Source organism: Halichoeres trimaculatus, unplaced genomic scaffold, assembly GCF_033239565.1.
Source record: "Halichoeres trimaculatus isolate MK-OKI-2021-1 unplaced genomic scaffold, fHalTri1.1 fHalTri1_scaffold_12, whole genome shotgun sequence".
NCBI lineage: Eukaryota > Metazoa > Chordata > Actinopteri > Labriformes > Labridae > Halichoeres > Halichoeres trimaculatus.
In genome coordinates, this window is record NW_027437190.1 from 34,780,852 (window position 1) to 34,801,549 (window position 20,698).

The 20,698-nt window shown below is 40.2% G+C and overlaps 1 protein-coding gene across 1 annotated transcript in view; it reads right to left on the reverse strand.

The window, feature by feature from the left end:
* Positions 1 to 7,324: 7,324 nt before the first annotated feature.
* Positions 7,325 to 20,698, reverse strand: part of plekhf2 (pleckstrin homology domain containing, family F (with FYVE domain) member 2) — a 29,099-nt gene continuing 15,725 nt past the window's right edge. The window contains exon 2 of the mRNA XM_074682620.1: positions 7,325 to 10,223. Coding sequence (XP_074538721.1) covers positions 9,475 to 10,212 — 738 coding nt within the window. The 5' untranslated portion in view covers positions 10,213 to 10,223 and the 3' untranslated portion in view covers positions 7,325 to 9,474. The remainder of the gene's footprint in view (positions 10,224 to 20,698) is intronic.

Sequence of the window (20,698 nt, forward strand, 5' to 3'; positions counted from 1 at the left end):
TTTAAGGTTGCAGCATTTAAGTTCCTTTGATGTATCCTTTATTAAATCTCTTTATGGTTCTGCTTCTTTTTATTAAGTCAGACTAGCTTTAAACACACGAACCTGTAAGAGCTTTCAGGTCTTCAGGTCTGGGTCTTTCAAAAGTCGACTCAAGACCGACCTTCTCAGTCCAGCTTTTAACACACAGGCTCAGATTCTAATATATATTATATATTAATTTCCAACTCACTGATTATCATTTTATTTAGTTATTTCCTTCATGTTATGATCTGTTTAATTCTGTACTTTTAACTTATAAAGTAGCATCTTATTCTCTTTCACAACTTAATTCTTTTCACATTTTATTACTGTATTGATAGTTTGGCTGTTTTAGTTTCTTTTCTTGAGTTTTAACATCTTGTCCTACTTTCAGTATTTCCCCATTTTTTTTTCCTTTTCATGTTATTTGTGTTTCTCTTGTATCATGTATGAACAGTGCTTCACAAAATAAAGCCTGATTAACTGATTGAGGTCTGATGTCAACAGAAATTAGAGTAAAAATACCTTAAATGTGTACTTTGGTTGTGAACCAAACCATATAAACTACAAAGACTGATGATTTTCTTACCTTGAATCCGATGTTCCGTCTTTTTCTTGTCACTTCACTCTTAAATTCTGATACAGCTGCGGTTTTAAAGTCCTGCTGGTCCATTAACCGTCAGAGTAGCAGGTAGAACGGCTAATTAGCCTAGCCGTTTACCTGAAAGACGAGGAGCACTGTTAGCATTCCGTCCGGTTAGCATCGTTAGCGATGTTAAAATTAACGTTTGGTTTCCGTTACCGTCGAATTAATTAACTTTGAAGTCTGTTTAACCGTTAAACGCCGTTACTAACTTTGATAACGTTAATAACGGTTCGTTGCTTCCCCGTTTTTCCTCCCGCCAACGGTTATTTCTTCTTCCTCGTTGGTTGTGTCTTCAAACTCTGAGGTGACTCAGCTCCAGACTCCCACCGCCACCTGCTGGACTGAGCATGAATAGCAGGAGGAAACGCAGGGAGCTACACAGCCATACCTTCTCATTTCTGTCTCTTAATTTTTAAAGCTTTAAATGAAAGCGTTAACTTGATGATACCAGATATTCAGTTTGGTCATAAGTGGGAGAATCATATATTAATTAATCCAGGTAAAATACACTTTATATTTTAACTGTATAATATAATTTATCCACCTTACAACCATTTTTAGATAGGCTAGTCATGCACAACCACAGCCTGTTGCTGTTTTTTTTAATTGCTGTTTTACTCTAGTGTTCATATATATATATATATATATATATATATATATATATATATATATATATATATATATATATATATATATATATATATAAACACTTTTTTAAAAAATAAATAAATAAATAAATAAAATAAAGTTTTTAAAAAAATCAAGATTTTTTTTTTAAACTTTATTTTATTTATTTATTTATTTATTTATTTAATTTATGCAGAGTACTTTTTTAAATCAAATTTTTCTCATTCTTTGGAAGATACTTGGCAAATAAAGGGATTTGTGGTATCTAAAATAGTAAACTAAATCGTTAACTTGTGTTTATACGGTTGCTTGTTTAATTCTGTTTGATTTGCTGATGCATTTACATGAAAGATCTTATTAATATTTATTTTACTGCACCAATTTTATTTTTCATCTCCATATTGTACATCACTCACCTGCTGCTGATATTCATTGTCTTTTTTTGACGCACTGTTGGAATGAATACAATGTGCTTAAAAATTAAAGATGAGTTTGAGTTTATATTTTAATTTATAGTTTATAATTTCATCTTTCTTTAGATTGATTAAAAGCTGCATCATTTATTTATTTTTTCTCACACTTTACATTCTGAGTGTCACCTTCGTTAGCATGGACTGACTGTGTGGCTGTAATTACACCACAGGAATTAATCACCCTCGGCTGAACTTAATGAAAATGAAGTTAATATTTAAAGATACAATTAATGATTATTCCGATGATGATATGATGATCATGTTTTCACTCCAGAGACCCTGCAGGATGATTTCCTGGCGTGGTGCTGGTTAAAAGTCAATTTAATTAAACAAAAGTAGAAAAATCAAACTTTTAGTGATGGAAAAATACACATAAAGACCAGTAGAGGGCGTCCCAGGTCAGTCAGAGTTCAACAATGTAAGAATGAATAAAAGAGACAAATAAAAACAGCAGCACACGTCAGTCAGGGTTTAAACAATTCATTATTCAGAGAGAACGTACACGTTAAGGTTTCTGAGAATTAGTCAAAATCTATGATATGCTGGGTTACATTCTGACTGATTAAGCCCTTTTTGTGAAGCTTTAAAAGAATTAAAATGACAACAAAAAAAGAGAAACAACAAATCAAATCTCCATGTAATCATCTTTCAGTCGCTCAGGACGTCTCCTCTCCTCAGATCGCAGCATCTGCAGCTTCACTCACACAGATTCATCCCCTGATAAGAGGATCCAGGTGTCTGCTGGGAGCCAATCATCCCTTTCCTGAGGCTCACACACCTCACACACTGTTTGTTCACGGACGCAGCACCAGGTCTGAAAAGCTGCGGTGAAAAAGCTGCAGATGCTGCTGAGATGTGACGACGTCAGGAGGAGGAAGAGGAGGAGGAGAGCCGAGCACGGGGGAAAACATCGTCATCTGAGAACTGATCAGAGCTGTACAACAACAAAACAGGAAACCCAAACACGTCTGTACAAATGTACAAAATCAACAGGATTAAAGATGAAGACTGCTCTTTGAAAACGTCCGACAGTCTCTGTGTGGATCATCACTCGGCCTGCAGCAGTCAGTGAGCGCGCTCAGTCCACAGTACGCCTCTTCCTCTGACAGCGCGGCGAGTATAAAGGACAGCTGGTTAGTGATCATTAATTTTAATTCCTCTAATTGGCCACACACACTCACACTCACACACACACACACGTTAATCTGTAAAATCAACATCCATGACAGAAGATCCCTTTCTGCTCCCGATGATGCTCGGAGTCAGAACACACCGCATTGTGTGTTCGAACTGCTGAATGCAGGAGAAACAAGACGTTTCCAAGAAGGACTGAGGCTTTACATCCTGTTAGCTTGAGTGTAGAAGTGCATCATGGGAGATTTTCATTTTAACATCTGTTCTGTACCTCGGGTTGAGCTGAAGGAAGATGCAACAAAACAAAAAGAGACAAAAGAGGGACGGCTTAAACTGAACCGAGGAGCTCTCCTTGGCGTAAACGAAAGCGCTCGACTGTTTTGAGATGGAAAAACAGAAAAGTATTCAGGAAGTTTGGAGCAAAAAAAGCCGGGGTCGATGCAGTGACGAATCAGCAGCGTCCAGGTGTGTTTGAAATTGAAATTTGAGATGTTTGAAGACTTGATTAGATTTTGTGCATGATGAGATTTCCCTGTTTCTGGCTCACTCAGGAGTTTAGACACTACAAAACTAAATCTTATCAAGTGTTTTTGTCTTATTTTCAGTAAAAAATGTCTTATTATCCTCAATATGAGCCACATTCAACTCTTCAGTCCAGAAAAACGTCCTGTTTCAGTTTGTTTAAAGACTAAAATAAGACAAAACTTCTTGTAACAAGTAAAAAATTCCTCAGTCACAGGCGCCACCATTGAAGCAGTTTGGAGCCAGAGTCTGTGCAGTAGAGACTGTGAGGGATTCTGGGAGAATCTAAGTGGAGCTGGGTGACAAATATAATAATTTTTTTTTTCTTTCCAGAGTCTAATCACTTCCTGACTCTACCTCCAGACATATTTTACATTCCTCGAATAAAATACACAAGAACGTCAGCTGTCAATCATCGTTAAATGTGACGTTAAACCTCGTTTTTAACCTCGTATAACTAATGCAAACAAAACTTTTCAGAAAAAAGAGGACTTGGATACAAGACAGCCAAATGATATCTTCAAATCACCACAACAATCAGACGTGAGAAACATTTCTACCAGGTGTATTCACTTTTTAAAGTTTGACCACAGCCCATCTGGAATGACTGGGGAGATGGATTTTTTTTTACCTATACTGCAGCCAGCCACCAGGGGGAGCAGTTTTTGTGGAGCAGCACCAGATTGTATGAAGTTCAGCCACAAAAACTACAACAACAAAACCCAACACGGTGAGCAGAATCAGACCAGGAGTCGACAGGTTGGAGGTTTTAGAGATCGACCACTGGGAAATATGAGCGGGGGTGGGTTTAACCATTTTAAATTTGAGACTTTTTTTTCTTAAAAAAATGTTGTTTTTTTCCCCAATTTTAAATCCTTTATTTTAGTCTTTGTTTTGAAGTTGGTTGATCTTCTGAAAAAAAGAAAAATCTGAAAATATGGCTTCTGGCAGAGTCTGTGAGACGTCACGAGTCAACTTTCTCATTGAGTCTGGGGTAAAAAAAAAAAAAAACAGAAAAAAAACTAAAATTGCAAAAATCTGAAACATCAAAAAGTTGCAATTTAAATCCAATCGGCTCGCCAAAAATCACAGATGAGCCTTATCGGGAGAAAAGCCGGACTGGGAATGGAGTGGTGTAGATCAGGCGTCAAATGATCCTGAGTCAGATTTAACAAATTCAATGGCTGAAACGCAAAACCTCCTAGCTGCAAAATTCACTTTTTTGAGAAAACTAAAACAAAAAATGCTGTTTTCTTGCAGAATGCTATTTGCTTAGGGTACTCAACGCCTGGTACACTGATTTTCGACAATGTTATGATATTAATTGCAGACTGAATGTGAGCAAGTCAAAAAAGCAAAAAGCAGCAATTCAGAAAATTTTCAGACAGGAGGTTTTAGCGTTTCAGCCATCAAAAAGGAGGAATTAAAAGTTGTGTTGCTCTAAAATTATTCGAAATCTGCTCAAAACAAACTTGTTTTCTTATGTCTTAAAGGGAGACTTTAGATTCCTGAGCGTCACATTTTGATTTGATCTAAAAGTGACGTCTATAAGCTTTGAATTTTGGGCTTTAAAGTGATATTTTATGATTAGAGGATTAGAGACACGTGCAGGTTTGCAGAAGACGTCACAGTCGAGCAGAGATCAGGAGACTTCCACGAGTTGATGTTTGTAAAGTTGCTGCTTGATTTGGAGTTTGAGAAACTTTCCACCAAACAAAAAGTCAAACTTGAAGCAGAATCCGGATGAAAACAGAGAAACAACAGGAGCAGGTGTTTCTGTGTGTGATTCAACTCTCCACGGGAGTCAGCGGGAACAGAAACTGACGACACACACACACTCATAATCCACAGCAGCCTTTTCACTTCCTGGAACAGGTCACATGATCCCAGTCACACACCTGTCACATGATCTGTGCAGGGGAGAAAAAGCCCAGAGAGAAATCCACCAGGAGGCGGGAGGAGGGGTGCGTTTGTTTCGTGACCTGGCGTGGCCGTCTGACCTCAGAGCAGCGCGGGAAGAGTCACTAACAGGAAGATGATGCTCCAACTTCCTGTCAGCGTCTTTCCAGGAATTACAAAGTGAGGGCTGCAGAGGGAGGAGGGATAACAGGAAGTGATGCAAGAGGAGGAACACAGGAGCCAAGAGTTCATGAGTCAGATTTTTCTAACTGAGGGAAACGTTTTGATTTCATCACCAAACTCCAAACGAGCTGATCATCTGCTCCTCCTCACGCCTTTTCCACTACAGGAACCTCGACACGCAGCCACTCGCTCTGAATCAAAGCCTCAAACATCCAGAAACAGCGTCATCCTCAGCTCTTTCCTCATTCCTGACGTGCACGGTGCAAAGAGTCGCCGAGCAGGTCTGCAGGTCGCCGTTTGAAGCTTTGTCTGTGTGTGTGTGACTCCTGTTTACCCGTCACACCCTCTGTGTCAAGGTTTGCAGAGATGTCAAACACGCGTTTTAAGCTACGTTTCATTCCGGTTTAGGCGGCTGGGAAAGAAGCCAGAGAGTTAAACGAGCGCCTTACACCTGTCAGCAAATACAGAGTCCAGTGTTTCCCACACATACGTACGATGACGCCGCCTCCGTTCGCTGGTTTCAGAAGCTTTGTGTAGTCGTGGTTGAAGCTGATGTCATTCTGCACAGGTTAGGTTTAGGATAAATACATTTAAACCAGAGTCTGCTCAGCAGAGACTGTGAGGGATTCTGGGAGAATCTGAGTGGAGCTGGGTGAAAAAAATAATAATCATTTTTTTCTTTCGAGAGTCTAATCTCTTCCTGACTCTACCTCCTGACATATTTTACGATCCCCGAAAAAAAATACACAAGAACATCAGCTGTCAATCATCGTTAAACCTTACGTAAAACCTCGTTTTTAACCTCTTATAACTAATGAAAACTAAACTTTTCAGAAAAAAGAGGACTTGAATACAAGACAGCCAAATGGTATCTTCAAATCACCACAACAATCAGACGTGAGAAACATTTCTACCAGGTGGATTAATTTTTTAAAGTTTGACCACAGCCCATCTGGAATGACCGGGGAGATGGATTTTTTAACCTATACTGCAGCCAGCCACCAGGGGGAGCAGTTTTTGTGGAGACCTCACTTCGAGCTGAGCAAGATGACACCATTTTTTTACAGTCTTTAATTTAAACAGCAAAGGGCTCTTTTTCTAAAAAAAAAAAATTAAAAATTCCCAAAAAAAAACTTGGAATACGGAAGCATATTTAGGACAAAATTAAAATGAAATAGAGAAATGTTTTTTTAAGAATAAAGGTGCAATATTTGAGTCAAAATAAAAACTGAAAATCAAATAAAAAAACATTTGAATTATATCCAGGACACAGCGGACCATTTCTTGAAAATTAAAGTGTGAACACCCTTTATATTTTAATTTGAATAACGACACAGTCTTGAAAATGAAAATTTAATATTTGACATTTAATTTTTATTTATTTATGACTCAAATATTGCGCCAGTAGTCTTGAAATGAAAATGTTTGGGGCACAGAAGGCCAAGTGGTTCAGGTCGTGCCCCATGAGGTTCACCCTTGAGCGGGTGGCCCGGGTTAAAGTCCAGCCTGTGGTCTGTTTCCCGCATATCGCATCTCACTCTCGCCCCCTTTTCTACACTATCCACTGTCCTCTACTCTATCATTAAAGACATAAAAAAAAAAATACAAACTGAAAAAAATTATTCCTGTGTTGCATTTTCATTTGATTTTTGTCCTAAATACACTTCCATATATGAACACATGCAAACCTGAGACTGTTTCTATGAACAGGTTTTCTTTATTTGTATTATTTAGTTTACTATTTTGATATATACGATTTGTTTGAAAAAGTATTTTTTTAGCTTATTTTTTGTTGTTATTTAAGATAAAATATAATTTCACTTTTAGGAAAACAACATTCTTAGTTTTGCAGAGTTTACCCTCCCTCAAAGAATTAAAAAGGGAGTTCGTTTTGATTTAAGAAAATACATTTTGTAGTTTTTATACATTTAAATATATGTGTTTGGTGTTTTAAATTTTGAATTCATTGCATAGTTTGTGTTTTGCAGTTGCAGGAATAATTAAAAGAATCTTTTTAAGTCATATTTTTTGTCTGCGAGCTCATTCTGTTAAAAAAAATCAGATCGTTAACCCAGCATCGGAAATCGTATTGTATCGTGAATTAAGTGTATTGTTACATCCCGACTGATTATCACATTTAAATTTTTCTAGATGATTCTGTGACGTTTTTTTTATGAAGTTCTGGAAAATTGCACAATAACTGGTGGCCATCTTGGATTTTGACAACATAGCTGCTACTACAGTCTTCAGTCTAACAAGTTTCAAAACAAAGCTCTGTACATGAAGTTGTCTGACAGTAGAAAAAAGAAGGATTACAAATTTAAAGTAGAGATGATAATCGTCTTATAATTTTAAAAAAATCTAAGAATTTATGCAGCTATTTGGTCTTAAAATGAAATTTTACGCTGTTTTCATGAGCTCCTCAGGTTCAATGCCACACTAGGTCATCTGAAAGGTTTGCTTTGTGCCGTTAAATGACAAAAAACATCCTTAATAACATCTCAATATTTTAAATAACACGAAAAAGCATCAGAGCAATTTGAGTTCTGGGAGAAACTTACACATTGACGACAACTTCATGCCATCATTCAACGAATGTCTAACTTCTTATCTCAGTGGAAAGGAAGGGAATAGTTAGCGGTGACTGTTGGAAAGTATCAATTTAACACGCCACGCTTCATTCTGTGGGAAACACTGGAGTCATTTTTTCCTAATATGTTCTCAATGTTGGAAAAAATCAGAGGTTGGAGTAATTATTCCACATCTAGTGATTAAATTTCTACATATCTGCGTTAGCTCTGCAGGTAAAACTGAAACTTTCTCTCCTAGCGTGAGCGTAGCGCTGACAGAGCTAATTCTGACACAAAGTTAAACCTGGACGCTGCTGATTTGGCGTGACAGGAAACTGGAAACAGGTGATTAATCCTGGACAAACTGTGCAAAGTTCATTGATGCTGGGAGATGTCAGAAATGCTGAGATCGGAGATAAATAAATCTGAACTTCTGGGACGTTTGAGCTCTCCTGTGCGGGCCGAGGTCAAGCAAAGAGCACAAGCACGAGTTGTTAAAGAGTAATCATCGTTTCATGTTTATTGGTGATGTTTGTGTCTGAGGGGATTTAAAGGTCAAGGTGTCAGGGTCGATTCGAGGACAGGACGTCTCAGGGTTCATCGATATTTCATCCTAGAAGCAAATTAAATCTCAGGTTTGTGCTGCTGAAGGCGAGGAACTAAAACCAGGCTGTAAAAAGTTCCTGTAGTGGAAGAAAGACGATGCCTTCGCTTTCGAGACGCATCTCCTAAAGTTTCCAGGAAAGGAAAGTCTGTTGAAGTCTTCAGCTAAGGTTTCAGGAAGTCTCAGGTTTTTTTTTTTGCAGACTGGGTTCATTAAAAGATTTCTCTACAAGGCACTACGTGACGTTAGAGGCAGAGTTAGTTCCTGGAGCTCACTCAGGGTGAGACCAGCTGATTTGTCAGAAGCATCTATCTAATTATCACCGTTAGATCGACTAGAAAAGCTCTGGGTTCAGCGTCAAGTTTGTCCGTTATAAAAAGCTCCACATTCAGCGGGGGAATCTACAAAACGTGGCGGTAAAATCTCAAACCTGTGTTACAAAACGAGCCCCTGTAGGCGGTGGACCTGAGGGACGGAGGAGATAAAGGTGTGCTTTTCCCTGCAGAGATGACGACATCATCGAGTCAAGTTCACGGACAGGAAGTGGAGAAAGACGAAGCTGAATCAAAGGAGGAATGAGGAAGAGGATGCTCTTCAGCACCGTTAGTTCTGTAGTGACAAACTGACGGAGGGGGCGGACTACTTCCTGGAGTCGCCGGGTTTAATCCACGTTTCACCATCAGGAGGAATTAATCCCAGGTGGAAGAAGAAGAAGAAGTAAAACGTTTTGGTTTAATCCTCGAGAAGTTTCCCTCCTGGACGATGACGTGGACGGCGTCCGGGGAAGTCGTCCGAGGCTCAGTCACTGCTGTCGTCTTCGTCGTCGTCGTCCGACAGGTTGCTGTTGAACTTGGACCCCGGCCGGCTGATGGAGTCGGAGCGCAGCGAGAGGCTCCCCGACGTCAGCTGCACGTAGCAGAACTCGCAGACTCTGACGGGTTTGGACGACTGGCTGGGCAGGAGGTACTTCTTCTCCGAGCACGGCCCGCACACCACGAAGCCGCACTTCCTGCAGTGATGGCGGCGGCTGACGGGCGTGAACTTCACCTTCTGGCAGCGCATGCACACCGTCGCCTCCGAGTCGGGCACCCAGACGGCGGCGTGCTCTCCTGTCGGGGCCTTCCCGCTTTTCTGCAGGAGGTCCCTCACACACTTCCCTATGTGGTTCATCCACTCGGACTTCTCAGTGGCGGTGGCGGCGTACACGGCGAACGACTTGGTGGGTGTCTTGATGAGCCAGCCGTTGCGCAGGTCGCCTTCGTCAGGCACCGTGTCGATGGTGACGCTCTCCAGGGGGATGATGTGCTGCTTGTTGTACTTCTTCTTCTGGATGACAATGTTCCCGTACACCAGGATGTCGTTGAAGAGGAAGAACTGGCGAGCTTTGGGCTTTTTGCGGCAGAGCTTGGTGAGGACGCCTTCGCCGATCAGGACGCGGCCTGGGATGGCCAGTGGCTGCCCCGCCGCTCCGAAGCAGCCCTCCACCACCCCGATGCGCTTGGAGTTGGCCTCGCTGTTGGCAAGCCGGTCCACCATCTTCACCTCTCCTGTGGAGGAAGAAAAAGGAAAGTTTTAGACTCTTAACGTCTTTTTCAGACCGCCACGTTGTCCTGAAACTAACCTTTGAACAATGTCGCCCAATCAGCTTCAAAACAAGACGAATATGTCACCGTCTCATCACTTCAGAAGACTGTGATCTTGGTGAGCTATAAATGTCACAACATCAGACTTTAGTTTGTTTCCAAACTGAAACCAGAGACGGTCACGATTCCTCTTTCTGCTCAGCAGTCTGTGCTCGATGGCGTTTCAGACCTCTGAAGATTAGTCACATGACCTGCTTTCAGATCAGCGTGGATTAAACTGGAGCTGTTAAATGTGACTTCATGCGTTGATCTGCTGATTTGAGCTTCGGTTCCTTTTCCTCTAGTTTGACTCTCATGTCCCAGAAAAGGTTGTAGTGTCTTAGTTTGAGGAAAATGAAAAGTCTAATAAAAACGACGCATCACTTCTTCTTTTTGCCAGAAACATTTTTTAAAAGATTTCATACAGGGACAATGAAAAAGTGAAATTAGTGGGTTCAAAAGGGAAACTCAGAGATATGAAGAGGTTCATTTCCCTGTGACAGACTGAGAGAGTAAGGGCTGTCGGGCTGACACTCCTTTCCTATTGGTCGAGAGTGCGTCAGCTCAGCCAATCACAAAATGGAATGGTTGCTAGGAGAAAGGGGAAGTTTTAGGAGTTACTACATGAGTGAAAGTGAGTTTTGATTTATTTGTGACTCTTAATGTGTTTGGATTATGCACCAATGAGTCGATTCATGTCAATAATCCTGTAAAATCTTTTTGACACCTTAAGGTTTTGTAAATAGCTCCAAAGAAACGCCTGGAAATGTCCTTTTTTTAATGCAAATAATTGTATTTTAGGGTATTATTTGCTAAATTTGTACATTCTTTTTTGAAATTAACGATTAAATTTGCATTCTACTTTATAAAAATGAATTTAAAAAATTAGACTTTTTCCTGAGGATTTCTTTTTAAACAATTTTAGGTCCAGTGAATTCAAACATCAAAATGGATAAGTAATGAGAATCAACAACAACAAAAATAAATTATTTTTTAAGATAGAATAATGAAAATAATAATAATAGTAGTAGTAATAATAATAATAATAATAATAATAATAATAATAATAATAATAATAACCATAATAATAACCATAATTATAAAATTAAAAAACAAATTAATAAATAGTAAAAAATAATAATACTAATACTGATTATAACAATAATATTTTTTTAAAAAATAAAAAATGATAAAAAGTAAATAATAATAATAAAAATAATCATAATAATAATAATAAAAATAATCATAATAATTATAAAAATAATCATAGTAATGAAAATAAAAAAACAAATTAATAAATAGTGAAAAATAAAAAATAAGTCAATAAATACTAAAAAATAATACTAATACTAATAAAAATAATGAAAATAAAAAAATAATTAATCAAAAGTTTTAAATAATAATGAAAATCATTATAATCACCATAACACTACTAATACTACTACTACTACTACTACTACTACTACTAATACAAATAATAATAATAATTATAATAATAATAATAATAATACATACAATATAGAGTGTTGCCATTCTGGTTTTAACAAAATATTTAGATATATATCGTATTTAATGACAAATTCTTAAAATATCAATATGAATGAATATGAATAAAATGCCTTATTGTATAATTCTACAGGATGGACACATCTTCAGATGACACTGCTTTAAACAGGCGTGACTCTGTAGTGGAAGTCACCTCATCCTCAAAGATACACATGGCCCAGAAACTGTAGACAAACTGTTCTGTGATCTGATGGATATAAGTTTGAAATTCTTTTTGGAAATCATGGACAGTGTCCTCTGCTCGAAAATCAACGCCTTATGATAAACCTTCAAAGGAAGTGTAACTGAAACTATTTTCCACCATTAACCATCTGACTTTAACTGATTAATATCTATGAGGCAGTTGAAGTTAACATCTTTCTGGATAAAGGTTTAACCCTGTGACGAACAGCAGAATGTACCACAAACCAACAGGTCAACCGAGCGTAAAATGCTGTAATTCTCTGCAGAGAGGATTCACCATCAGACCACAGAGCACTAAGAGCTTTCCATCATCATCATCATCCTCCTCCTGAGAGAGATCTGCTCTGAGTTTCTCTCACAGCCACACACAGGAGGTCAAAGGTCACTGAGGATGGAGATGGAGCAGCGCTGGCTCTGCCCGGCAAACCTCCAGGGTCGAGTGTGAGGCTGTGACCTTAGAAAGACGCTCACGTGCGTGATGATGGACACTGTAATATACACACTGACACACACACACACTCAGAGCGAGCTGCTGTGAATCCTCTCAGTGCAGCACTAATCAGACTTTTCTGCTGCGAGGCGGGTTTGGAGAAATCTTCTGAGGATTGATGCAACAACCCTGACGAGCAAGGCTGGGAATCAACTATTCATCCTGGGGATTAAAAAAGTGTTTCTGATCCTGAAAAGTTTCACTCGTCACCGTGATTATAAGAAGTTGAATATTTGCAAAGGAAGCTTGAGATTTCATCGTTTCTTTTCCATATTCGCCTCACAAAAATCATCGCTATTTTAGGACCAATTTATCCAACCACAACACCAGCTGTAGGCTCCAGCGTCCGCTCACTGATGTGTCTTTGTTTGTCTGTGGTCGATCTCCGCTGAAGCAAACTTCAGAGCTAACGAACCACCTTTAACACAAAGAGCCCGATGTGTAGGTGTGCGCCAGGGTCTGTTTCTTTGCACGGCTCCAGAGACCATGCTAATGAGCCAGGAGAAGCCAGAGCAGCCTGGACCGGACTCCCTAGTGATCTGCACACTAATAACCCCGAGAGAAAGAGAGAGACAGAGAGTGGTCAGAGGGCGCCGCTGACATGTCAGACCCCGGGGCTGGAGAGGCAGGCGGCCAACCAGCTCCCATCAGCTGAGGATGACGACACGGGGAGAAGAGGAGGAGACGGCTCTGAAACTTTTCCAACTAGTCTGAATCTTTCTGCACAGACTTTATTGCTTAACTTAATTCATGAAACTTGAGCCCGACGGGATTCAAGAAGTTTCCCAGCCTGGAGTCTTTATCAAAGCAATCCACAGTGACACATCGCTCACAGCTACACATTTCATCCTCCTGCTCCTTTTCTTTCTGCTGTCAGGCTTTCCAGAAGAACCGAGGAACTCCAGAGGGAGACAACGAGACGCTATCTTGATACAAGACGACCGCCGAATTAACCGTGAGAGTCGCAGATTTCAAATTACAGATTGATAAAGAGACAGGAGGTCGTTAAAGTCTGCCGAGAAAAAAAACATTGATTTTAATAAGGAAAAGAGGTGTAAACGAGCTGCAGTGTCGAACATACGAGCCCTGTTTTCCCCCAATGACAGCGTGTTGTTATTCCTAGCATGTAGCAGAATAAATCAGAGACATAACCTCAGATTTTCTGCATGAGCCGGAGCGTGATATCGATTTTAAATCCAGCTCGGAGCAACAAACACCAAACACTCTGCAACAACTGTGATAAAAAATCCACAGGAGTTAGTCTAAAGTTAACTTTTCCGACAACAAAAAGGAAGTTTTGTTTTTTTAGGGTTTATTCTGTCGACGACAATCTGCAAAAGCACAGAGAGCGTAGAGCCAGATGCCATTTGCCAATCTGCTTCGAATCTGCACAACAGACACACCAATGAACCAATCAGAGCGAGCTGTAGGCAGCGAGCCTTGAAGGTCCCATATTCTGCAAAAATGACTTAATTAAGTCTTTTAGTGAAATTTGTGGGTCTTTGTCTTTCCTCCCAGCCCACAAAATGTGATATTTAATGACCAAACCTGTTCTTAGTAGAGCTTGTTAATGTAAAATCCTGACCTAAAACGAGCTGTTTGGATTTTGGGGATTTGCTGATGTCAGCGATTCATTTTTTTGACCAATCAGAAGCAAGTCTGACCTGATTGGTCCACCGGAGAAGATACCCCTGAACCCCCTCCCCGCCCACCTCAGAGAATGCCAAAGTTGAAGAGCCATCACTGCTCTGTTTTTGGCTGTAAACAGCCACATAGCTCCATGCTCAAGCTTCCCATCTCAGAAGAAGACAGACTAAGTGTCTAGAGTTCATTTATCAGGAAATGTTCCAGCTACACTCAGTAAAACTGAGCATGTGTGTGCTAGTCACTTCACGGCCGACTGCTTTTCCAACTTTGGACAGTCCAACAGAGGGCTAGCCAATAGACTGGTCCTGAATCCAGGCGCATTACCAACCATCCTCCAACAAACCTGGGACCCTGGAAATGTGAGTATTTTAAATGCTGTGTGCTGTGGAGCAGATGTAAGAGCTTTTCCTGTGTTAGCTTCAGGATGCTAACTTTAGCTGCTGTTAGCCTGTAGTTTTAGCCTGTAATGTTACGGTAAAGGAGCTTCTCTGTTTTCTAAACATTGTGCACTCGGAGCTCGTGGCGCCGCTCTCAGTGACGTGGAAGAGCAGGGCGGTATCAGTGGTGGCTCATTTACATATGAAGGCCACGCCCACTAAATCAGAGCGTTCTGAACAGAGGGGCTATGAGAGCCTGGAAACAATGCTGCTGTGCTTGATTTATTGGCTTTTTGGACCAAAACATGTTACTACCATTTCATGAAGACATCAGTGATCCAGATTAAACTGCAGGAAAGGAGCAGGAGATGGGAGCTTTAAAGAGACAGAAGCTAAAACACAGCTATTCAATTAAAACACTTGGCCAAATTTTCAGACCCAGGACATAAGTTGGACCACACGTTTTTAGCAGCAGAGTAAAGTTGTCGTGGCCGTCGTCTCAGCTATGCAGGTCTACTTTATTGTAGTACAGCTCCAGCTTTAAGATGCAAACTCTGAATTTTTTCTTTTTAAAAATGTAGAATAATGTGGCCAACAAACCACAATTAATTGCTGCAACAATATACTTCAATCTTCAACAAAATTCAGTAATTAGTGCTGAAAACTCTTCAGACATCTCTTAGATAGAAAGGGACTCTGTGGATCGTATAGAGTTAGGAAATTCATTCACCATTTGGGAACAACAGAGGAGAAGAGTCTGGCTAGAGATTTAGAGCCGCGCTGGGCTGGGAGCACCAGGCGTCTTTCACAAGCAGAGCGTAGAGGAGCAGAAGGAGTATAGACCTGGATGAGGGACCCCAGGTAGACATGAGCTGTTCTTGTTAATGTTTTGTAAGCCAGAAGAAGAGCTTTGAATCTGATGCATTCTGGGTAATCTGCAGAGGTTTAGGGTGGCGGGGAGGCCTGCTAGAAGAGAGTTGATGCGTGATATCACAGGGCCTGTACCAGAAGCTGTGTGGCTCAGCTGATCATCAATCAGGACACAGATTCCTGGCAGAGTTTGTGGCACAAGTTGACTGAAATCAAGAATTACATGAATCTGTAGTTGGATATAAAAACACTTTCCAGTCCACACAGGATTAAACCGACAATTTTCCTTGCTGATTTTTCATTTTAGGTCAGAAAGAGGCTGTTTTCACCTGTGTGGGACTGCTAATGCTGACTTCTGTAGACCTTTTAACTCACTCTGAAGTTTATTCCCCTGAAAACACTTCAGGTTTTATTGATTACCTGATGTAATTGTTTTGATGTTGTAGCGTACGGTTTGAATTATCTGTAATCATCCACAGTCTGAAGCTGTAACCCGGGAGTCTACGGCTGGTCCTCGGTGTCTGTTTCTCACCTCGGGGACAGGTCGGGTTCGTCAGCCAGCTGGAGAGTGTCGAAGAGGACTTTCAGAGCCAGAATCCCTGTCTCTGTGGAGCTACCACCAGCTGCTGTGTCATCTGAGATCACACACACACACACACACACACACACACACACACACACCCTGCAGCTGTGGCCTCGTGGTCTGACAGACGGAGGTTCAACTGAGCAAAGTCAGGGTGAAATGTGTCAGCTACCTTAAAATACTGACTGGATTAAATTCCTCTGACGTAAATCGATACGACAAAAGCTGCTTTTCCACAGCAGGAAGTCTGTTGATCGGCTTTCATTTCTTCATTACCTCCCTCTACTGGTCTGGAGGTATAGTGCGATTACCGTATTTACTGCACTATAAGTCACGCTGGACATTAAATCCCATTTATTTAGAAAGATTTGTTTTGTTTACAGTATTTCAAGAGAGAACTAATCATATAGAGTTTGGATAAGTATTTGAATATTAGGAGGTTTAAACATTTCTCCAACAGCACCTCTTGTCTGTGCCCATAGTTAAGTTTCAATTTCTCCTCTCTACACCTCTCACTCATTCCCCTCTGTCCCTGCTCTGCTGTGAGTGTTGCCAGTTAGACTGGTGCAGATTTTAGCAGTCCAGGAAATACGGTATACTGGCTGGGATTTGTGCCACTAGAAACTGAATTTGTCGTATCGAAGTTGAAAAGCATGATCTGAAATTAATCCCATACCTGGCACGACTTTCCCGGGACTCCCCAGGAATTGGAAACTCAGACAACAATGAACCACAGAAACCACCAACTGGAACTCAAAGTTCCTGAACCTTGACATTGTCGTTTTCTGTTACCAGACAAACTATGAAAGTGTTTTCTTGAAGGAAAAAACAGAATAAAAAAAAGGTTGTTAAAAAAATGAAAACTCCATTTTCAGGTTGACAATTTTGCTCTCTTGAATGTTGCGCAGTTCTGCTACCAAAGATTTGATAGTCCACCTTTTTCAAACCAGGAAATCTCTCGCCACCAAAGGCTTCTTTTTTTTTTTGCATAATTTTAATAATAATTTGATTTTAATAGTTTCCCTTAAACAGGAAACATTTTTTGTTGATTTTCAGGAAGTTTTAGGAAACTTGCACACAAAACTTTAACCTTCAAAGTCAAAAGTTTCTTTTAAGAAATTCGAAGCCCTGTTTCTACCAAGCGGTACGGTACGGATCGGTACAGTTTGGTACGGGTTGGATCAGTAAAGCCTGATCCTGTTTCTGTTTCCAGAGTCAACCATGTCCTTCTTGGTAGGTGGCGTGTAAGCTGGATGCTGATAGCCGCGTCAACACGACACACCAAATAAATCCATCAAAGAAGAAAAACCCAACATTGGTATTTTTCCAAACTAAGAGAAAGTTTTCTGCAGGAAGTCAACTGGAAATTTAAACATATCAGGGTTTTAGGTTGTTCTTTATTACCGCTGTTGCACAGGAAGTCACGATTCTTTCCACCAATCAATGGACTGCAGTGTTTCTAGCGCCACCTTCTGGGGTCAGATCGGTTTAGTCTGGCACCCCAACAGATGGGTACCAAAAAGTGGGACGGTACGGGTCGGGCTGAACAATTAATCGAATTTAAACCGACATCGCAATGTAATAGAATGCAATTTTCAAATCACAAAGACTGCAATTTACAAAAACAAAACAAAACAAAAAAATTTAAGTACATTTACTTTAGTTTGTGTTTGTTACTGATGAGAGATCAGTAAGATTTTTATACAATTAATATTTAAATTTATGTTCACACAGTGTTTCTTTTTCATTTTATGAAAAAAGTGCATTCCACGTGTTCACGTATTTCAGTGGTTGAGCTTGAAATTTGGTCTTACTTATATTTCTGCACTGTATTTTATGTGAGATCCATAGACGAGAGGATTCATATTTATTTTTTATTTTTTTGTTCATAACAGGCCTGTTGTTCTGCAGTGCTTTGTTCCTTTCTCTGATTTTGTTGAAGGTAATTAATGATAATTTGATTACAGATCTATAAGGCCTAAAGTTAAAACAATCTGTCAATATTCTACCGTGATCATAATAGTTAAATAAAGGTATATGTTATTTGTAAACATGACATGTAGGCCTGGCAAACAGGAAAAAATTGTATGTTACACTATTCTTTGTTTTGTTGGTCATACTATAGAACAGTTTATTGCTTGTGTTAAGTGAATAATGTAGAAGATAAACATAACCCCCCCAAAAATTGCACGCTAAATCGCATTACTGGTCAAAAAAATCGCAATTAGATTATTTTCCAAAATTGTTCAGCCCTAGGTACGGGTCAGTATTTTGGGGACCTGTCCCGGTTTTAGTCAAAAGAAATGCCACAAAATGTGTACCATACTGTGGCAAACAAACTGAAACAAAGTGACAGTTCAAACACCCTGGTTTGGCCAAATTTTGAAGTAAATTCTTAAGAATTTGAAATAGTTGCAACAGGAAAGTGCAAAGAAGTTGATTCTGAAATTTGCTCTAATTTGAAGGAAATCAGCGCGTAGGGATGAAAGACGAGCAGAGGATGAGGAGTTATTTTCACACACGAGTAGTTTTTATAAAGCTAAACAGGAGCTGTTCATTTCTAATGCCAGTGCCCTCGAGGCGAGCGTCTGTGCTACCTTTGGTTACAGAAACAGCCGCGGCTTTAGATAAGCTCAATGATTAATTCATTAGGAGCGCTGTCCTCTCTCTCAGCTTACAAGACCCGGCCATTCACTGCCAGGACTGAATCAGAATAAACCTGCCCCACAAACACAGGAAGCAGCAGAGAAAACACTGAGCGCGCTCTGTTCAGAAGAAAAGGTGAGATTAAGGTTTCAGACGACGGGAGGGAAAGGTATTAAAGGACACGGGTATTGTCCCTTTAAGGAGGTCAGACCTGATTAACCTTATTCAAAGAAACCACGTCCATCCACAGCACAAGCTTTATTAACATGCCCACTGATGTTTAGATTTACATCAGAATTTCATTACAGCGAGGCCGTACGGTCACCGAGTGTGGAGACGATATCATCATGGAGAAGGTCAACGAACGGAAGAGTTAGCCGTGCGTTTTCACTCACACATATGAAGAAAGAGGTGTCCACTTTAATTTCCTGTAATGACGCCCAGCGTCTCAGTGTTTATACGTTCTGATTATCAAAATACGAGCTTCAGCTGTTTCCCTGATCTCATAATACTACAAATCTCTACTACCCAGATGTAAACAGTCACAGGTGATGATGCCAAAATCTCATGCATCTCCACAAATCCTGCAGAAATCTAGAAATAAAGGATCTAAATAGATGAATTTTAGGACCTGAATCTTGAAAAAAGAGAAAATCTTTAGAGACAGAGCCTTAATTAGCATCCTCGTAGAGAAACCGAGGATTTACAACAAAATCTGCAGAAGTCATTTTGTGAAACTACTTTGACTTTAACCAAAAAGAGGATGTGGGGTTTTATTTAACTCTTCTACATGACCAGCCTTCAAACCTCCAGCAGTGTCACACTGGGAGGCCCGGGGAGGAAGGGAGGCGATGAGTCAGACGCTGAGGGGAGAGAGTGAGTGACGATGACAGAGACGGGGGAGAAAGGGCGTTTCTGAGAGCTGTAAACAGCCGCCGTGAAAAAAAAAAAAAAGAAGAGAAACACAAGGACACCCATTTATCCCGCGGGGGGTGACGTGGGGGCAGATGCTGTCGAGGGCGAGCCATTGTCATTGTCCCTGCCTCCTCTGTTGGTGTGTTACTGTGTTTGAGCTGTTACAAGGTAAGAAGTTAAACTGGAAGGACAGAGGACGGGAAGAAAAGATGTTTTATAACTCTGACCTGTGCAAAGACTCTTCAGAGGAGTCAACAAAGCCTGAACAAGGGCAGATTGAAAAGTAAGACCACATTCAAGAGAGACACCCACAGCAACCAGCAACAAGTGGATACAGACAAGACACAGAGTAACCATGACGACATTGAAAACCCTGGGTGGCCGTGCTTTTCTCTAGGGATGCACGATGTATCGGTATCAATATCGGTATTGGGCAATGTTAGTAATTTTCTTAACATATCGGTAATTACCTGAGAAGAGTCTCTTCTTTTACGTCTACTAGAGCTGAAACGATTCCTCGAATTATTCGAGGTACTCGATTACAAAAAATACTCGAGTAATTTTCTCCGCCTCGAGGAATCGTTTGATTTTAAAAAAAGATCAAAGAGTGGTATTTCAAATAGAGCTGAGGCCACATTAAGAGAGTTTTCAGACCCCTCAAGCTACCTCTTATAAAAAATAGCAACTAGCAACAAATCTAGCTTCTTTTCTGGAGTTCGGAGACTAATGGGTCATTCTACCAAACGGGTGCCATTTGGGTCCGCAAGCTTCTGGAGCTAACTAGCTGTAATAGCCGAGATAAAAAAGGTTGTCAAACGTTGTGCTGAATGATTCAGTGTAAATCTGTAGCTCCAAACTAACAGAGACACATGCTTGGTAAAGATGGTAAAAAGGAGCTTATATGTCTGTCCTGACCAATGCTGATCCTCTGTCTTGTTGTTTAAGATGCTAATGCTAACCAGATGCTGTTTATCAGGTTTGACAACATTGGGAAATGCACATTTTGTAACTTCTAGATGATATGTGATCTCTTTGTCCCCAAAAATCATCAATAGCATCCTGTGAAACGTCTCCTACCGTAGCACCTGTCACTGAATGTTCACTGATTGTCTGAGTGAGTGGA